The 20,719-nt window shown below is 40.9% G+C and overlaps 1 protein-coding gene across 6 annotated transcripts in view; it reads right to left on the reverse strand.

The window, feature by feature from the left end:
* CCDC17 (coiled-coil domain containing 17) overlaps nt 1-20,719 on the reverse strand; it is a 432,057-nt gene that overhangs the window by 29,600 nt on the left and 381,738 nt on the right. For 4 of the 6 annotated variants that reach the window (XM_033915895.1, XM_033915894.1, XM_033915897.1 and 1 more), the window contains 2 exons: nt 15,648-15,830; nt 4,877-6,024 (listed from right to left, as the gene is read on the reverse strand). In XM_033915895.1, the coding sequence (XP_033771786.1) occupies nt 5,179-6,024; nt 15,648-15,830 (1,029 nt within the window). In that variant the 3' untranslated portion in view covers nt 4,877-5,178. Of the gene's footprint in view, nt 1-4,876; nt 6,025-15,647; nt 15,831-20,719 lie in introns of those variants that run through there. The other 2 variants (XM_033915898.1, XM_033915896.1) reach the window with 1 other exon arrangement.

Below are 20,719 nucleotides of genomic sequence, written 5' to 3' on the forward strand. Positions count from 1 at the left end.
TAATATTTCCAAATTAATAAAGTCTCTTTGCTTATTTGTAAATGGATTTCTACCAGAGCCTTTAATTCAGTAGCATAATTAAATGAAATAACTATTTCTGAAGTTTATAGGGACGGGCGGGATGGAGGGGATTCCTCGCGGGGACGGGTGGGGACAGAGGGGATTCCTCACGGGGACAGGTGGGACTTTGACGGGGACGGGTGGGGACAGGTGGGATTTCTGTCCCCGTGCAACTCTAGATTAGACTCCACAGGTGACCCTTGAGGAGTAGAATGTTGGCCCAGTGCCTAACCCTCAATAAACTTGGTTCTAAGAGAGAGATTGTAGAAGCTCAGCATTAATCGTTTTCACAGTAACCTGTGAATTGCATATATAATTTGCATATATTTGCTTGAGTGAGCTGTTGACTAAAAGGTTTCTTTGGACCTGTTTAGGACCTTTGTGAGACTTTGAGTAATAGTAAGTGGGAAAGAGGCCTGGAAAACTCTTCAGGCCCAGTACGTTATACTTCATGGGGGTGTGAATCCTCTCACTCTAACTGAAAATCGCTCCATGAGGAGAGACCTCTGACTGGTTTCAGCCTCTAAGGCCAGGATTCACTAACCTACCAGATCGGGCCTGATCCAGGCAGGTTCGACCAATTCAGAAAACAAAAATATACAGATGGGGGCGATCAGAGGAATGGCCCCATCTGCTTGCACAGTTCACGCATGCGCAATTGGTGTGCATGCGCAGACCCGTCCCAGCCACAACTTTTTTTTTTTTTTAAACTTTAAACTTTTGCAGCCTGTGGGTTTAACCTGCTTCGGGTTAAACCCACGGGCTTGCACAGGCAGTCGAGGCAAACGTGTTTGGAGCAGTGCACTGTGATTTCAAAGCCCATATGTGCAAGCTTCGGAGCCAAGCAGACCAGGATGGGTTTTGTGTGTATTGTGTCTGAAAAGGAGAAATCCTGTTACTGTATCCGTGCACCCGTGCGTTAAGTTTGCATATTTCTGCTCCAAAAAGCGAGAGGCATATTCAGGCCCGATTCTCCTGCTTCCATGCAGCAGCAGCAGCCTCTTCCCTCCTTCCCTTCAGTGCGAGCCTGTGGGTTTAAAGCGGGGCAACCCTGCTTTAAAACCGCGGGCTCGCACTGGAGGGAAGGCGGCAGAGCCAGGGGGAGCAGAGAGGACATATCAGGCAGGCATTTGGAGCAGGCAAGCCCAGGGGCAGGCAGATACAGATCAGGGATGCAGGAGGTGTTCGGGGCTGCAGCAGATCGGGGCTGACAGGGCAGAGAGCAGGGCTTCAATAGAATAGGAGAGTTAGAAGGACGATTCCTACTGCTCCCCAGCTTCCGTTGATCGGCCAGCCCTGTCAGATGTGAAATTTTGTGTAGTGAATCGGGTCACTGTCCAATTTGCATGCGTTTCTCATTTGCATGCACGAATTCAAAGCGGATCGCAGGAGAGGTAAGTGAATCAGGTCGGAGGGAAATTTGCTCGTTAAGTGATCACAAACTGATCGGTACACGATCGGTTTACTTAGTGAATCTAGCCCTTAGTCCTCAGAGTTCAGTCTCAAACTTTCTTAGAGATCAGACTCCACAGTTACATAGTAACATAGTAGATGACAGCAGATAAAGACCCGAATGGTCCTTCCAGTCTGCCCAACCTGATTTAATAAAAAAAAAATTTTTAAATTTTTCTTCTTAGCTATTTCTGGGCAAGAATCCAAAGCTCTACCCGGTACTGTGCTTGGGTTCCAACTGCCAAAATCTCCGTTAAAACCTACTCCAGTCCATCTACTCCCTCCCAGCCACTGAATCCCTCCCCAGCCCATCCCCCACCAAATGGCCATACACAGACACAGACCGTGCAAGTCTGCCCAGTACTGGCCTTAGTTCAATATTTACTATTATTTTCTGATTCTAGATCTTCTGTGTTCATCCCACGCTTCTTTGAACTCTGTCACCGTTTTCCTCTCCACCACTTCTCTCGGGAGCACATTCCAGGCATCCACCACCCTCTCCGTAAAGTAGAATTTCCTAACATTGCCTTTAAATCTACCACCCCTCAACCTCAAATTATGTCCTCTGGTTTTACCATTTTCCTTTCTCTGGAAAAGATTTTGTTCTACGTTAACATCCTTCAAGTATTTGAACGTCTGAATCACATCTCCCCTGTCCCTCCTTTCCTCTAGGGTATACATATTCAGGGCTTCCAGTCTCTCCTCATACGTCTTCTGGCGCAAGCCTCCTATCATTTTCGTCACCCTCCTCTGGACCGCCTCAAGTCTTCTTATGTCCTTCGCCAGATACGGTCTCCAAAACTGAACACAATACTCCAAGTGGGGCCTTACCAATGACCTGTACAGGGGCATCAACCTGTACAGGGGCTTCTTCCTTCTACTGGCTACGCCTCTCTTTATACAGCCCAGCATCCTTCTGGCAGCAGTCACTGCCTTGTCACACTGTTTTTTCGCCTTTAGATCTTCGAACACTATCACCCCAAGGTCCCTCTCCCGTCCGTGCATATCAGCTTCTCACCTCCCAGCATATACGGTTCCTTCCGATTATTAATCCCCAAATGCATTACTCTGCATTTCTTTGCATTGAATTTTAGTTGCCAGGCATTAGACCATTCCTCTAACTTTTGCAGATCCTTTTTCATATTTTCCACTCCCTCTTCGGTGTCTACTCTGTTACAAATCTTGGTATCATCTGCAAAAAGGCACACTTTTCCTTCTAACCCTCCAGCAATGTCACTCACAAACATATTGAACAGGATTGGCCCCAGCACCGAACCCTGAGGGACTCCACTAGTCACCTTTCCTTCCTTCGAGCGACTTCCATTAACCACCACCCTCTGGCGTCTGTCCGACAGCCAGTTTCTGACCCAGTTCACCACTTTGGGTCCTAACTTCAGCCCTTCAAGTTTGTTCAACAGTCTCCTATGAGGAACTGTATCAAAGGCTTTGCTGAAATCCAAGTAAATTACATCTAGCATATGTCCTTGATCCAGCTCTCTGGTCACCCAATCAAAAAATTCAATCAGGTTAGTTTGACAAGATTTACCGTTAGTAAAGCCATGTTGCCTTGAATCCTGTAACACATTAGATTCAAGGAAGTACACTATCCTTTCTTTCAGCAACACTTCCATTATTTTTCCAACAACTGAAGTGAGGCTCACTGGCCTGTAGTTTCCTGCTTCATCCCTGTGACCACTTTTGTGAATAGGGACCACATCCGCTCTCCTCCAATCTCCAGGAACCACTCCCGTCTCCAGAGATTTGTTGAACAAGTCTTTAATAGGACTCGCCAGAACCTCTCTGAGCTCCCATAGTATCCTGGGATGGATCCTGTCTGGTTCCATTGCTTTGTCCACCTTCAGTTTTTCAAGTTGCTCATAAACACTCTCCTCCATGAACGGTGCAGAATCCACTCCATTTTCTCATATAACTTTGCCGGACAATCTTGGTCCTTCTCCAGGATTTTCTTCTGTGAACCCTTGAAGTTAATTCCTTCCCTCCCACCCCAAGGTGGAGCTTTTTTGGCTCTTCAGACAACCAGGAACAAGGCATTGCGTTGGCAGGATTTTTCTGTTCTTTCTTTTTTCTTTCAGGTGTAAGTACTTCTGCAACCACAGTATGGCTGTGAAATATTGTGTCACCAAAGCTGCTGCTCAGTTACAGCTTCTGTCTCTGTGCAGACAGAAAATGCTACTCGGGCAGAGGGAGTAGTTCCATGTGCAAGCTGTCTTCAGCTTGAATCCCTCAATTAAGGAAGTAAAAGAACTGAGAAAGCAGGTGGCAAGACTGAAAAGCATCCGTGAGAATGAGAGGTACATTGATGAAATGGTTCATGGGGCATCAAAGATTTCCAGCAGTGAGGAAGAGGCAGCTTGCTGAGAGAAAACAGTTAAGACTCAGATTACGGAACCCTGCAAGATTGGTACTGTGACTTCACCCACCCTTGAACTGAAGAACCTATATGCTGCCTTGGAAGTGGATGAGATGAGAGCATCCCAGGAAGAGGAAGGACCAAAAATCCCAAAAATTGCTGGATCCATGACCACTAGGAGAGGTATAAATTAGTGGTGGTTGGCGATTCCCTTCTGAGGAGTACAGAAGTGTCCATTTGCAGACCAGACATGATGTCCCAGGAGGTAAGCTGTCTGCCTGGTGTCAAAATCCAAGATGTTATGGAGAGAGTGCCATGACTCATCAAGCCTGATGACTATTTATCACTGCTGCTCATCTTTTTTATTTTTTTTTTTATATAAAATCTTTATTCGTTTTAAAACTTACAATAAGTGTGACAGTGAGTTAAAACATTACTGTTCTTCCGTGGTCTCCACTTCAAAAGCTGTGAGCAGCCTCAGGACAGATGATTTTTTTCCTGGCCATTGAAAAGGTGCTCATCGGAGTCATATTCTTATTAATTTATACCTGAATAACAGAATGGATATATGCAGCAGCAAATTAAAGTGATATTGATAAATTTAATTATGACCTAAATGTTGGGTCATGTTAAATATATTTATTTTTACTTTTAAAGAAAGTGATAAAGTTAATTTAAATGAATTTATTATAGAAGGTATAATATTACAAGGGTAATTCTTAATAATATAAAGATTATATAGATTTTTTCTCTTAAATAAGATACGTAAATTATCATATATTCGGTTGTCACAATATTAAATGTACCAATGATTTTATAATCAATTTTCTATTATTAATATGGATTGTAAAGGAATATTTTATGTTTCAATCATTTTTATTAAACACCACAAAGGTAATACAGAACGCAACAAATCACATTTTCATAACAGAATACAACTCCAATCCCCACCCTCCCAACCATCCACCCTCCCACCCTCCACCCCACCCAGGCAGCAGCGGTAGCAGAAAATCAAATAAAGGTAAAAGTAATATAAGATGTAGACTGATTAATTTTTCCAAATTTGGTTTTGAACGTAAGGAGTGAAAGTCAAACTAAAAGGGTACCAACAGTGATAAAACAATCGTCCAGCTTTGGTCGACATATCCACAATATCTCGTCGTTCCAATAGCATTTGATGTAACATTAATGCTCTCCATTGAGGGATGGTTGGAGGCTGTGGCGAGAGCCACTGCAATAAGATACATTTCCGTCCCAGCAACACAGTTTTTCGAAGGAAGGCTGCACAACCTGGTCTAGGTGGGTGAAAACGAATCTGTAGGGTGAAAAAAAAAACTGGGGTGCAGTCTCCAAGAGCAACTCCAAAGCCGCGCCACCAAAGACACCAAGTGTATCCAAAAGGAAGATACCAGGGGGCAAGTCCAGAACATATGTCCAAAAGATGCCATAGGATAAGCACACTTCCCACAACAATGTCCCGCACTGATCCCCATCACATGCGCTCTCCTTGGTGTGCAAAATGCACGCAACAGGAACTTGTAATTTCTCTCTCTCTCCACCGATGACACGGCAGAGGCATTTCCCAGACGAATACCTTTACGGATCATATCAGCTGAAATAGGCAGCTGGAGATCTATTGACCACTTCTGTGCCAAGGTGGAAAAGTCCAAGTCACCAGCACGTTCCTGTAACCACTTATGATAGAATCTTAGCGGTATGGGCTCCTGAGCTGTGAGGGAAATCGCCTCCTGCAATCTGTCCTTAACATCCTCTTGTAGCATCGTCGGAGTCAAGGTCTGTAGATAGTGTTGAAGTTGTCGGTACGCAAACCAGTCCGTGGGCAATAGACGAAACTTCGTCTGCAGGTCAGTGAAAGAGACAGGAGAACCAGTATGTTGCACAGCCTGTGACACATATTGCAGGCCCGCACTGGACCAACGCCGGAACACTGTAGAATCCAAGCCAGGTAAGAAGTCCCCGTTGCCAGCTATGGGAAGGCAAGGTGTTCTGCGTGAAGAAATCTGCAACATCTTACACAACAACTTCCAGGCTTTGCACATAGCAGGTAAAAGCGGGTGAGACTGCAACTGGGGCAAGTCTGGCAACTGGAGAGCATGCAGAAGATAGCTGAAATGGTAGGGCTGAAAATGAAAACATTCAATCTCAGGTAAGGAAAAATCTGCAGTATTACAAAACCAATCATGAATGTGGCGTAATTGACATGCAAGGTTAAACCTAGATACACATAAAAGTCCTAATCCCCCCTGAGCAATTGGAAGCATCAACTTGGCCAAAGAAATCCTAGCTCGTTTACCCTGCCACAGATATGCTGATAAATGAGACCTATGTAGTGATAAATGGTGTGCAGTTAACATAATAGGGAGCATTTGTAGTATATATAGCCATTGGGGCAGTATCATCATGTTATAAAGAGCTATACGGCCAGAGAGAGATATAGGAAATTTCCACCAGCCATGTAACATACTTGAAGTTCGACGGAGCAAGGGCAAGATATTAGCTGTATAAAGCCTATTTAGATTTTGGGGAATAATCACTCCTAAATATGTCAAATGAGAGGGGGCCCACTGCAAAGGAAACTTTCCAGGCCAAGTCAGTCGCACCTCAGATAAGGTAGGAAGCGCCAAAGACTTCTGCCTGTTGAGGACTATCCTGAGTAAATGTGAAATTCATCCAATATTTCTAATGCTCGCTGCAACGATCTATGAGGATTGCCCAATGCAAGCAAGAGATCGTCTGCAAAGGCTAGTACCCTTAACTGCGAAACACCCTCAGATAAGCCCATAATCTCATCATCTCTTTGTAAGGTGCGTAATAGGGTGTAAAGGAATATTTTATTGTAATTTTGGTGTTTAAAAATATTTAAAAGTATATTTCTTAATTGAATTGAAGTCATGAAGATCTTTATATAAAGTTTGATAATTAATAAGAAAGTAAGGGGTTTTAAGTATATAGATTGATTCATTTTTATTAATAATGGGGGATAAGTTAAATAGGATGCTAATGGGAGGGAATGGGTGGCCGGTCTGAGCAAATGTCTTCAAGTTATCGTTTTAATAAGAAGGGAGGGATAGGGGAGGGCATAGGGAAGGGTTTTTGGTTTCATAGGAATTTAATATTTAAAGAATTAAGAGAGGGAAAGATTGTTTTATATAGTAAATTAAGGGGAATGAACTATGTGTATGAAAATTATAATAAATTAATATATTTGTTATAGTTCAAATGTGCTGGAAATAATTGTATTGATGGAACTTAAAATACTTTCGCTTAATGACCACTTCCCCATGCTTCTCATCCACATCGGAATGAACGACACTGCCAGGAACACCCCGGAGAACATATCTGAAGACTTTGGAGCCCTGGGTGAGAAGCTGAGGAGGATGGAAGCGCAAGTGGTCTTCTCCTCGATCTTCCCAGTGAGGGGCAAGGGAAGAGCCAGGGAGGATCGTATCCAGAGGACAAATGACTGGCTGCACGGATGGTGCAGGGAGAAGAACTTCGGATTCCTGAACTATGGAGAGGCGCTGCAAGGACTACAGGCACCAGACGGACTCCACCTGACCAGAAAAGGAAAGAACATATTTGGACACCGACTAGCCCCGCCTACTTCGTAGGGCTTTAAACTAGGTAAGTTGGGGGAGGATACCCACTCACATACTGGCGCAAGTAACCAACCTGGCGAGGTAAGTTGCCAATCCATTTCTGAGTCCGAGGTAAGTACACACTGCATTTCCGAGTCAGAGGTAAGTACACACATTGCAAACAGCATTATAGGAGTTCAATTAGCTCAAGCAGGAATATCTACACAGAGAAATAGCAAACATAAGGTATGGAGGGCTATGTACATTAATGCCCCCATGAATACTTTTGCTCAGTCTTCACTTGCGAGGCGCCTGGATCCGTCCCTCGGCTGCAAACAAGGGAAAGCTCGGAAGACCCATTTCATAATTTCGAGTTTACGCCCAGCAGTGTCTACTATGAGCTATCAAGACTCAAGGTGAACAAAGCTATGGGATCAGACAAACTACACCCCAGGGTGCTCAAGGAGTTGAGTGACGTCCTGGCGGAACCGTTATCCGTGCTCTTCAATCTTTCCTTAAGTACAGGAAGAGTCCCGTTGGACTAGAAAATGGCTAACGTCATTCCTCTCCACAAAAAGGGATGCAGGACGGAGGCTGTGAATTATAGACCAGTGAGTCTCACATCGATAGTGAGTAAACTTATGGAAACACTAATCAAACGCCAATTGGATATGATCCTGAACGAGGAGAATCTACGAGATCCCCATCAACATGGTTTTACGAAGGGAAGGTCCTGCCAATCAAATCTGATCAGCTTCTTTGACTGGGTAACAAGAATGCTGGATATAGGGGAGTCCCTGGACGTCATGTACCTGGACTTCAGCAAAGCGTTTGATAGCGTCCCACACCGCAGGTTATTGAGCAAGATGAGTTCGATGGGATTAGATGAAACATTAACTGCATGGGTTAAGGACTGGCTTAGAGGTAGACTTCAGAGGGTAGTGGTAAACGGTACCCTCTCCAATACGACGGAGGCGATCAGCGGAATTCCACAGGGCTCGGAATAGGCCCGATCCTGTGTAACATCTTTGTAAGAGACTTGGCTAAGGGGCTTCGAGGTAGAATTACATTATTCGCCGATGACACCAAACTATGCATCATAGAAGGCAAAAGCACAATAGACAAAAGCACAGTGCCCGACAAAACACAGTATGACGCAGGACCTACTCCTGCTGGAGCATTGGTCAAAGACTTGGCAACTAAGTTTCAATGCCAAAAAATGCAAGGTCATGCACCTTGGCGGCAAAAATCCATGCAGGACTTACAAGCAAGGACTGTAGTAGAACGTGACTTGGGAGTGATCATTAGCGAAGACATGAAGACTGCCAATCAAGTGGAGAAAGCTTCATCCAGGGCTAGACAAGTCATGGGATGTATCCGTAGAAGTTTCGTCAGCCGTAAGTCCAAGGTCATAATGCCATTGTACAGATCCATGGTAAGACCCCATCTGGAATACTGTGTACAATTCTGGAGACCACATTATCAAAAAGATGTGCTGAGAGTTGAGTCGGTTCAGCGAATGGCCACCAGGATGGTCTCAGGACTCAAGGATCTCCCGTATGAGGAACGGCTGGTTAAGTTGCAGCTATACTCACTTGAGGAACGCAGAGAGAGGGGAGACATTTTTGAGATGTTCAAATATGTCACGGGCCGTATCGAGGTGGAAGAAGATCTCTTTTTTCTTAAAGGACCCACGGCAACAAGAGGGCATCCGTTGAAAATCAGGGGTGAGAAATTTCATGGTGACACCAGAAAATATTTCTTCACCGAAAGGGTGGTTGATCGCTGGAATAATCTTCCACTACAGGTAATTGAGGCCAGCAGCATGCCAGATTTTAAGAAAAGATGGGATTGGCATGTAGGATCTCTTCTTAAAGGAAGTTAGGGGGTGGGTCATTAGTGTGGGCAGACTAGATGGGCCGTGGCCCTTTTCTGTCGTCATTTTCTATGTTTCTATGTCTATGTTTCTAATGTAAATGGTCTCAACCATCCGATTAAAAGACAGAAAGCACTTTTATTCTTAAAACAACAGAATATTGATATTTGTTTCATCCAGGAGACTCACTTATCAGACTTATAATCTCAAAAGCTTAAAGGAAACTGGGTGAAACATTGCTTTTATGCCCCAGCTGTAATGAAAAAAAGCAGATGTTGCTATATTGGTGAATAAGAGATGTAATGCTACGTTCAAATTAATTGCTGTTGATCCCTTAGGAAGGTGGATACATGTAGACATGAATCTGGGAAATACTACCATGGTGCTATTCAATGTATATGTACCTAATTCGAATCAAATTGAATTTTTCAAATCTCTACAACATTTATTGTTACCACTGGCCGCTTCTAATTTAGTTGTGGCAGAGGATTTTAATGCTGTTATAGATCCTTTAATTGATAAAAAACCTACTAGAATTATGAAATCATTAGGGTTGGATAATCTGGTTCAAAATTGTGATTTAAAAGATATATGGTGAATATTACATTTTAATGATCGGGAATTTTCGTTTTGCTCCCATGTCCACAAATCATTTTCAAGAATAGATTATATATTTGTTTTCAAATGCATTAGTTCAGCAAGTAACACAAGCCTCCATTGATCCAATTATTTTATCTGATCATGGTGGGGTGTGGATTAAAATTAAAATAAGTGATCAGGAGGAGAGAAGATCTGTGTGGAGATTTGATAATGCTTTGCTTGAAGAACCAAATTTTTATTGAGAAAATTCAGTTAAAAATTAATGATTATTTTCAAATAAATAATACGGAAGATATCTCAGTGGAGACGTTATGGGATGCTTTTAAGGCAACCATAAGAGGCCAAATTATTATTATTTTTTTTTTTTTGGCGTATACTAAAAAACAAATTAAAAATCAATTTTCCGAATCGGAGAGGAAACAAGATGGCGACGAGAGCGGACGCCTGAGTAGGAGGCTCCCTCTCTTGCAGTCGGCAGGCGTTTTGCTGAAGTGATCTAGCAACCCTCTTACCTCGATATGGGGAAGAGGAAAGGAGCCCTTCGCAGCAATCCTCCGGCGGCGATAGCGGCACCGCGTCTGGTGCAAACTACAATCGAGGGAGCATTAGCCCGCTCGAGTGAATCTTCGGGGGCTACTTCAGGGGTAAGCCCAAATACGTCGGGCGAACTCAGCCAGCACATTCGGGCGTTGTTGAGCCCGGAGCAGAGGCAGCCACCACCACAACCCGGAAGCAATGCAGAGTCGGGAGTTCCTGAGGAAATGATGACCCCGGAAGGTACATCGATCCCCAGAGAAGGAGGACAGCCAGCTCCAATTCTATCGGGAGCTGAAGAAGCTAGAGAACAGCATCAGCTTTCCCACTCTGCAGAGGAGTTGAGAGGAGCTTCGGGAGGAAGTAACATCAACTTTGGGGTGTTGGAGAAGCCTAAGGTAATAAATATGGAGGCTTTATGGCAGGCCATATCAGTTATGGACGCTAACCTCAAACTATCCTTTTCCACTTTAAAAATTGATTATGGGACTATTCACTCTAAAGTGGAGCAACAGGGCTTGGTCCTTAAAGATTTAAGTGAGAAATTTGAAAAACAGGAGTCAAGAATATCCGAAATGAAAACTTTGGATTTGGAATTGGTAAAAGAAAGATCATTTACTGCCAGGAAAATGGAAAGTTTTGAGAACCAACTAAGGAAAAATAATCTGAGACTCCTAAACTTTCCTAAATGTCCCTTAATTTCACCAATGGAGATGGCAAGAAAATACTTTAAGGAAATTTTGCTAATTCCCACAGAAAGTTTGCCACCAATTGTTAGAGCTAATTATCTGCAACTAAAGAAACCTGTAAAAGTTTCCACTCCTAATGAGATTCAAGGGACAAATAATGACAACATGAATTTAACGACGTTTCTGGAGAACTCTTTAGAGGTTATAACGGAAAGGAAAACCCTGTTAATAACTCTTGCTTTAGAAAGTGATAGAGAATATATACTACACTTGTTTTTTCGTCATATTAATGATCAATTTTTAGGCTCTAATGTTCGAATATTTCCTGATATGTCATTGAGATCTCAGAGGCGTAGGAAGGAATTCTTGGCATTACGGCCAAGAGTCCTAGCCTTGGGAGCAAATTTTATGTTGAAATTTCCTGTAAAATGTTTTGTTTCATATCAGAACAAGAATTACTTATTTTTTGAGCCTAAACAATTGATAGGATTTATAGAATCTAAAGAGCATGTAGGGCCTGTAACTGAAAATGAATAACCTGCTATGAATGGCTGTAGCACCGCAGAAAAATGCCGCTTTCTAAGTTGGACAAGATTCGTCTTATTTCTTATTTTTATTTTTTCTTAAGTCTCTCTCCAAAAGTTGTGGACTAAATAATTTGAATTATTATTGAGTAACCCAAAACACTGTGTTAAGTGGAATTGGGGTTATAGTTGTTTTTTTTCCTATAATATTTTGTGTAATCTGTGTACAAGTATGTTTATTGCTTGTTTGTATTAATTAAATTGAATAAATAAATAATAATTAAAAAAAAAAAAATCAATTTTCCAGGTTAGAACAAGAAATTAAGATATTGGAATAAAAATTAAAGGATAAATAGGAATATTCTATATTACAGGATCTTTTGAAAGCTAAAGGGAAATATAATGAGATTTCTTCTAAAATGATAAGGAAAGATTTATTTTCTCAACAAGCATTGTATTATGCAAATTCAAATAAGGCAGGAAGATTACTGGCAAATTATTTAAAAGCAAAAAAACGGAAAACGAATGTAGTGGCGATAAAAGATGAAAAAGGAGATTCTTGTACACAAATTGATTCTATTTTAAAACAATTTTTACAATTTTATAAAGATCTGTATTCTTCTGAGCCTTATTTAGATAAAGAAAAAGATGGTTTGGAATTTTTAAATTTAATCAAGGGGCCGAAAGTTCCTGAGCATATAAAAGAAAGTTTAGAAAAGCCAATATCAATTAAGGAATTGCAAGCAGCATTGAAATCTCTTAGAGTTAGATCCACTCCAGTAGAGTTTTATAAATCATTCCAAATTACTCTATTACCATATTTACTAAATTTATATCAAAATCAACTAACTAATGGTTGTATTTCAGGTACCATGGCAGAATCATTAACTATAGTCTTGCCAAAGCCAAATAAAGATCCCACTCTGGTTTCAAATTACAGGCCTATTTCTTTAATTAATGTTGATGGAAAACTTTTAGCTAAAACTTTAGCTATACGCTTGGTTAAAGCTCTCCCTTTTATTATTGGAATGCATCAAACTGGATTCGTTGCTCAAAGACATTCTTCTAATAACACTAGGCTTGCCTTACATATGTTGAATTTATCAAAAGCCTTAAACGATCCGGCTTTTTCTGTATCCCTTGATGCAGAGAAGGTCTTTGTTCGTGTTGAATGGACCTTCATAATCAAGCGTTGGAATGGTTTGGTATTGGTTCAGGATTTATACAAATGGTTCAAACATTGTATAGCTCCCCTGTTGCTAAATTATATATTAATAATAATTTTTCAGATGGCTTTAGGTTGCAGAGGGGGGTTAGACAAGGTTGTCCCTTATCTCCTCTGCTTTTTGATATTGTATTGGAATCCTTGTTATTAGCCATTCAGCAAGCGAAGGAGATTCAGGGTATTCCTCATAGAGATCAAGAATATAAGGTCTCGGCTTACGTGGATGATATTGCTTTATTTGAGAAATCCTGAAACAACCATTCCTTGCTTACTTGAAATGATTGAGAAATTTGGAAAATTTTCAGGTTACAAGATAAATTGGAGTAAATCAGAAATTCTTCCACTCAATGTCCATTGTACAAAAGATTTGTTTGATTCATTTCCATTTCTATGGAAGGATGATGGAATAAAGTACTTAGGCATATGGATTAAAAGTACAATGGAAGAAACAATAAAAATAAATGAAAAATCGTTATTACAGAGGGTCACAGAAATGTGTGAGCAATGGAATCCTTTACATCTTTCTTGGTGGGAGAGAGTCCAAACTATTAAAATGATGATGTGGTTTGTTATCAGATGGGTATGTTGCCGGTTTATTTTCAAGGGTCTTTTTATAAAAAATTAAATAGTATTCTCATAAAATGTATTTGGATGGATAAAACTCCTAAAGTTGCTTTAGTATCTTTACAAAGGCCAATTTCAGAGGGAGGGGTAAATTTTCCCAATTTTTATAGGTATCATTAAGCCTATATTTTGTGCTAAGGTATGTATTGGATCCTCCCAGAGCTCATGGAAAAACTCCCAGATTGGTTGTGGCTAGAATGGCAACTCATGTCTCCATTACGCCTTTGCCATGTGCTCAGTATCAATATGCCTATTTACAGTAAAGATAACAAATTATTAGCTGATACATGGAAAACATTGCGATATGTAAGTAATTTAACAACTATTCCTATTCACAAATCTACAAATTTGACTGAACTCCAAGATTCAAATTGGCGGAGAAAGACTTGCCTGGAAGCATTGGATGATAGCAGGAATACATTTATTAGATGATGTTATCTCTAATGGTAAAATGCTTGAATTTTCACAGTTGCAACATAAAAATGGCCTTAATAAATCAGAAAGTTTTAGATGGTTGCAACTGAAGCATGCCATTCAGGCGGGGTTCCCTGATTGGAAAAACCTTAGTAATCAATTTAGTATGGAGTTCTTATGCTTTCAGGCGGACTTCTTGGGTCACCAGGCCGCCCAGTGGTATAAATTGCTGACTGGACTTATTAAAAAGAAACCAAACACTGGCCTGACATTTGGAGCATTGAGATTAAGCATCAGATTACTACATCTCAATAGCCACGAATTTGGTCTTGGAGAATGAGATGTACAGTGTCGGCATCTATGAGACAAACTTGTTTTTTTCTGTTGCATAGAGCATTGTAGACCCCTGTTCGTTTACAAAAATTGGATAGCTCTAAGTCTAATAAATGTTGGCACTGTCATCTTGAAGCAGGGACTTTAGATCATTTATTATTCTATTTATAATGAATTTTTATAATGAATATTTGGAAATCAATCTGGGACCAAATTAATTGTTTATTAGAAAACCCAGTGGCATTATCATATGATACTGTACCGGGCCATGGTACGCCCTCACCTAGAATACTGCATCCAGCACTTGTTGCCGTACATGAAAAAGGAGACACTATTAGAAAGGGTCAAGAGAAGAGCGAGAGGGCACTCTCTAAAGTTAAAAGGGGATAGATTCCGTACAAACGTAAGGAAGTTCTTCACCCAGAGAGCGGTGGAAAACTTGAACGCTCTTCTGGAGGCTGTCATAGGGGAAAACACCCTCCAGGGATTCAAGACAAAGTTAGATAAGTTCCTGCTGAACCAGAAGGTATGCAGGTAAGGCTAGTCTCAGGGTGCTGGTCTCTTGACCAGAGGGCCGCCACGTGAGCGGATTGCTGGGCACGATGAACCACTGGTCTGACCCAGCAGTGACAATTCTTATGTTCTTATGATTATCTAATGAATGCCAGAATTTATATAAAGCTTTATTTAGTAATAATAGATTACATATGAGCAGTAGTATTATAGTTGAATAGATATTTTTTCTAAAAGCTCATATCATCTTTTGTGACTTATTTGTAGCTCATCTTACCTTTGGCCCGTCCCAATATGGCAGCTCTTTTGGTCTTATGATATCAGGGTTTGAGACACTTATTAAACTTTGCTGGAGATAGCTTGGCCTCTAGAGTAATCTAAGGAAATACATTTTCATAGAAAGGGTGGTAGATGCGTGGAACATTCTCCCAGAAGAGGTGGTGGAGACAGAGACTGTCTGAATTCAAGAAAGCCTGAAATAGGCACATGGGATCTCTTAGGTAGAGGAAGAGATAATGGTTACTGTGGATGGGCCCTTTGGCTTTTATCTGCCATCATATTTCTATGTTTCTATTAATTCTGGTTTGGGGGTGGGAGAGAAATTTTTGTTTGTTTAGTAGTTTTTATTTTATTGATTTTGTATACAGGTACAAATTTAAAATAAATAAAAAAAGCAGTTTAGAGTGAGCTCACTAGGAATAGGAAAATTACCTATAGGATATAAACTGCTTTGATTGTACCACACAACAGGCAGTATATCAAATCCCTTCTCCTTCCTGGATTTTAGTGCACTGTAACAGTACAAAAGAAACTTTACAATAAGCTAATTATACCTTAAAACCATCCAACCATACTGGAAACTGCTGCGAGCTGTTTAAATCCACGTCTTCCAGGAAAACAGGATAGTCATACCTCAGCCAGGGTTGTCCAAAATAAAATGCTCCAGGAGGATTCAAGCAAAAGTGAGCTGCTGGGAATCCAGACCAGGGCAGGTTTATGCCACAGTCCACTGCCACCTGTGAGAAAAGGTCAAGAATCAGAAATTGCTGTAACATTATCATTCAGATGGCACCAGAATCACCCTCATCTGCTGGTGTAAGAGACTGTGGTTCTGCCCCTTTTGCTAAAGCCAGACTTTAAGCATCCAGGAAGAGCTTGACCTGCCTTATTTCACTGCTTTTTTCTGGGGCAACATTGGCTGCTTCTTCACCTGTTCAGCTGTCATTTAAAAAATGAATAGAGTGAAGAGATTTTTTTTTTAACAGAATTAACTTTACCAAAAGATGTAAATGTAGAATCTGGTAGTGAGGGGTTTCAGCTCAGGCTCAGTGTCACTATCTTAACCCGTGGTGGTGTCATCTAATGTAGTGTAGTATAAAACAGGAGAATCAAATCCACAAACACAAGATCGCAATGGAAATGTCCTATACAGACTGGTGGACTCAAATGTATTGCAAAAATGCCCTTTTATTCATCCAAAAGCAAGTCAATGACTCGACATGTATATGTTTTGGCCATGATGGCCTGTCTCAGGAGTCACACAAATTAATGAAAAGAATTAAAAATGCAATCAAAATATGTTGACAATCTACATAATACAAATATAATAAAGCATAAAACCATCATAAATATATGACAATGTAATTAAACAACCTAATACATATTAGAGAACAATGACACACACAAAAATATGATAAAAACTTTACAATTTTAATGAACTGACATTAAAAATGTGTATGACACATGTAAAGCTCAATGGCACCATTAGCAAAGCATTACAATCAAAATTGATAAATATGGCATAATATGTAAAAAACTAACAACAAATCCATACCAAAAAAATGATACATAAAAGAAAATCTGATAATGAAACACTTAAAATTATGAGGCTAAATATAAAGAAACTACCAATAAAGTAAATACAACAATAAATGTGTATCAAATATAACATTATACAAACGTAATATATCAATAAATATAAAATCATGTTTGAAAAAAATAAAGCAAATAAGAACAATCTAGAAGCAAATTAAAAAAAAAATCATGTACTGCATCCAAACATGTTTTTCCATTTTTCATTTTCATCTTTTTTGTTGTGTTGGTATCTTTCATTTAGCCATAATTTGAGTGCATGTTCTTTTGTGGACTTAATTCTTCATATCAAGCACCAGATTTTTAAGGTATGTTTTAATTTGGAACTTGCATGTATTTTCATGTTGGATTTTGTTTAACTGTTATGCTTATTTGTTTGATGATTTTATTTGCTTCTAGATTGTTCCTATTTGCTTTGGGGTTTTTTCAAACATGATTTTATATTTATTGATATTACATTTGTATAATGTTATGTTGAAATATGTTTATTGGGTTATATATCAAACAAAGTTAACAGTAGATATCATTTTCAAACAAGTAACGTCCCCCCTCCTCCCCCTCCCTACCCTCTTCCCCCCACCCCCCCAACCTCCTAAATGAACAAGATTCCATCCTCCATCAATCCAATTGTTACGGGTTCAATAGGTTACTTCGAGCTTTATGAGTCAGTGTAAGCCAGAATGGTTCCCAAATAGAACTAAATGTTCGTCCTGTAGGGGTATCCAAGGAAGCCAAGGATAGTCGTTCCATTGATGCTTGACGAAACATCAAGATTCTCCAGAGTGATACTGTCGGCGGATCTGATGTTATCCAACAGTGTAATATTGTTTTCTTTCCCAAGAGGAATGTTCGGGTCATAAAACCTCGAAAACCTTTCGGGGATATCCGAGGAATGGAGTCCATTGAAAATAACAATTCCGGACAATTAACATAGCCATGGTGCCACATAGAAGTGATGTGTTGCTGTAACTGTTTCCAGAAGCCCTGTACCAAGGGGCATGTCCAAAATTGGTGACCCAAAGAAGCTCCTGGTTGAGCACATTTAGCACACGTGTCCGTAGCACTGATTTTAGCACGATACAAATATGTCGGTGCTCTGTAGAGACGTAAGTAGAATTTATAATTCAATTCAATAAGGGTCACTTGCCCCATTACTTTAAAGATTGCTTGAAGACCCTGTTTGATATGCTGTCCAGTCACCTCACATGGTATATCCCCTGACCAACGGGCCGCATAATTGTCATAGGAAATGGGCTCCAAACTCTCTCTCAAAAAACGTAAATGGAATTTCAACGGGATATGAGTCTGGGCCGTCAGGCATAGCGCTTCCGAAATAGCTTCCTGACTATGACTTGTAAGTCCTGCCGGTGGTAGTGATTTAACATAAGATGTCATCTGTGCATAAGCTAACCAGTCCCTAGAAGTCCAGTTATATTCAGCCAGCATCACCGTGAATGATGGCACCATTCCCTGTGCTGTTACCACCTGTGAAATATATTGTAGATGAGAAGTTCTCCACACCGATGTAGGAAATCTAGATGTCCCAGGTTGAAAATCGTTGTTATCTAGAAACGGCAGGTATGCTGTGGCTGTTGGATTTATCTTTAATTGTCTACATAAACGCCTCCACACCTGACGCAGCGGTTGAAATAATATTTTTCCAACTGGTGGCGGTCCCCCTGGAAGACGTAAGGTGTGCAATAAGTAGCTGAAGTGATATGGGTAGCATAATGTCAGCTCCGAGGGAGTAGCCGAAAAATGGCTCGTCCCTCTGAACCAGTCATTCAAGTGACGCATTTGGCACGCCTGAGAGAACATTCGGAGGTTATGCAGTCCCATTCCTCCCTGTTGCTTTGGCAGCATCAAAATAGACAGTGAAATTCGTGCCTTTTTACCATTCCACAAGTATGATGTTAAGCATTTCCTAACTTCTTTCTCATGTTTAGAGGACAACAAGAGTGGGAGCATTTGAAAGATATAGAGCCACTGGGGCAACATCACCATATTGTATAATGCAATTTTACCCATTAATGATATAGGAAAGTCCCTCCAAATTGACAATTTCTGTCTCGTAATAGCGATGAGCGGTAGGACATTCAATGAATATAAACTATTAAGATTCATAGGTATTTGTATTCCTAAGTAGGACAGTGACGTGGTTGCCCATTGCAATGGAAATGGTCCCCTCCACCTATTTGGGACATCTCGAGATAATGGAAGTACCAAGGATTTTTGAAAATTTAGAACCATTCCTGAATATAGGCTAAATTCATCCAATATCGCTAAAGCTCTGGTCAGAGAGGCCTGAGGGTCAGCCAATGTCAGTAGCATGTCATCAGCATACGCCAGTACACGCAATTGAGAGTTCCCTTCCAGGAGGCCCTGCAAACCATCATCCTTCTGCAGTGTTCTCAGAAAGGGGTCCAAATATAGCAAGAATAACAAAGGGGAGAGAGGACTACCCTGCCTCGTTCCCCGTGCTATCGGGAACGAAGGAGTCCTTGTCCCGTTTACCAATATGCTAGCTGTGGGTGATGTGTATAATAACCTAATCATGTCGGAAAACCAACCAGTAATTCCCATATATGATAGCACTGAAAATAGGTATTTCCAGTTAACCTTGTCAAAGGCTTTAGCCGCATCTAGGCTTACTAATATTCCATCCTGTCTCGCTAGTTGTGCTCTGTGTACAGCCGTCAATAATCTCCGAACATTTAGGACCGAATGTCGTTGTTTTACAAAGCCTACCTGCTCTGGGACAATCAATTGGGGAAGCAGTGTCGCCAACCTATTGGACAATACCTTGTCTAAAATTTTAATGTCTACATTAAGTAGTGATATAGGTCTGTATGATTCTATATCCGTTTCTCGTTTCCCAGGTTTTGGAATTAGTGTAATGTATGCATGATTGGATCCCTCCGGAAACGTTCCCCCCTCGTCTGCTGCGTGATAATAAGCCTCTAAAGGTCCACATAATTGCGATAGTAAGAGTTTGTAAAACTCCGGAGTAAACCCATCAGGGCCCGGGGATGTTCTGTTTCTTAGTTGTTTTATTGCTAATTGTATTTCCTTCCCCTGGATAGGTCTATTTAGTGTGTCACGCATAGTGGATGTCAATTTGGGCATCCCCGCATCCTCCAGAAAATCCACAGATTCGGGTCCCCCAACATCCTCCACCGAGGAGTAAAATCTTTTATAATAACTAAAAAATTTTTCCGATATTTCCCCTGTTTTCGTCAATTTCGTGCCATCCGGCATATGTAGACAAGAAATATACCTATCTGGCCTTCTCAACTTAGTGAGAGAGGCAAGCAATCTGCCCTGTTTGTTCCCGTATCTATAATATTTGTGTTGTGTGAAATAGAGATATTTTTTTGTGCGTTCATGAATCAAGGCGTTCAGTGCAATCTGTGCTGATGTCAATTGTTCATTTGAGCGGGGCGTCGGATGTGCTAGGTGTCGTTTTTTAAGAAGTAAGCATTGCCGCTCTAAATGTATGATGCCCTGTGCCAACCTCTTTCTGTGAGCCACTACATAAGATATAATATCTCCCCTAAGAACGGATTTAGCCGCCTCCCAGAACAGAAGGGGTGTGTCTCTATGTTGATCATTAAAGCGAAGATAGTCGTCCCATTTTTCCATTAAATAATTTTTGAATTCTTGATTGTCAATTAAATAAGAAGGGAACCGCCACCCTCCCAAATTCTGAGATGTCCCAGTAAACAGATCCAGCCATATCGGACAGTGGTCAGATATAGAGAGAGGACCAATTTCAGCTGTCTCAACATGAGAAAAGAAGGAAGTTGACGCTAATATGTAATCTATTCTGGAGAAAGATTGGTGGGCCCGAGATTGATGTGTGAAATCTCTCTCTCGAGGGTGCAATAACCTCCAGGGGTCCACCAAGTCCAGGGCGTCACACAAATAAGGTATGCCCTTGTGTGGTGCTGAGGAATGATTCATTCCCGGTCCAGTACGGTCCTGTACCGGGTCCATGACCTGGTTAAAATCCCCCAGAAGTAGTAATGATATT

Source organism: Geotrypetes seraphini, chromosome 12, assembly GCF_902459505.1.
Source record: "Geotrypetes seraphini chromosome 12, aGeoSer1.1, whole genome shotgun sequence".
NCBI classification, from domain to species: Eukaryota; Metazoa; Chordata; class Amphibia; order Gymnophiona; family Dermophiidae; genus Geotrypetes; species Geotrypetes seraphini.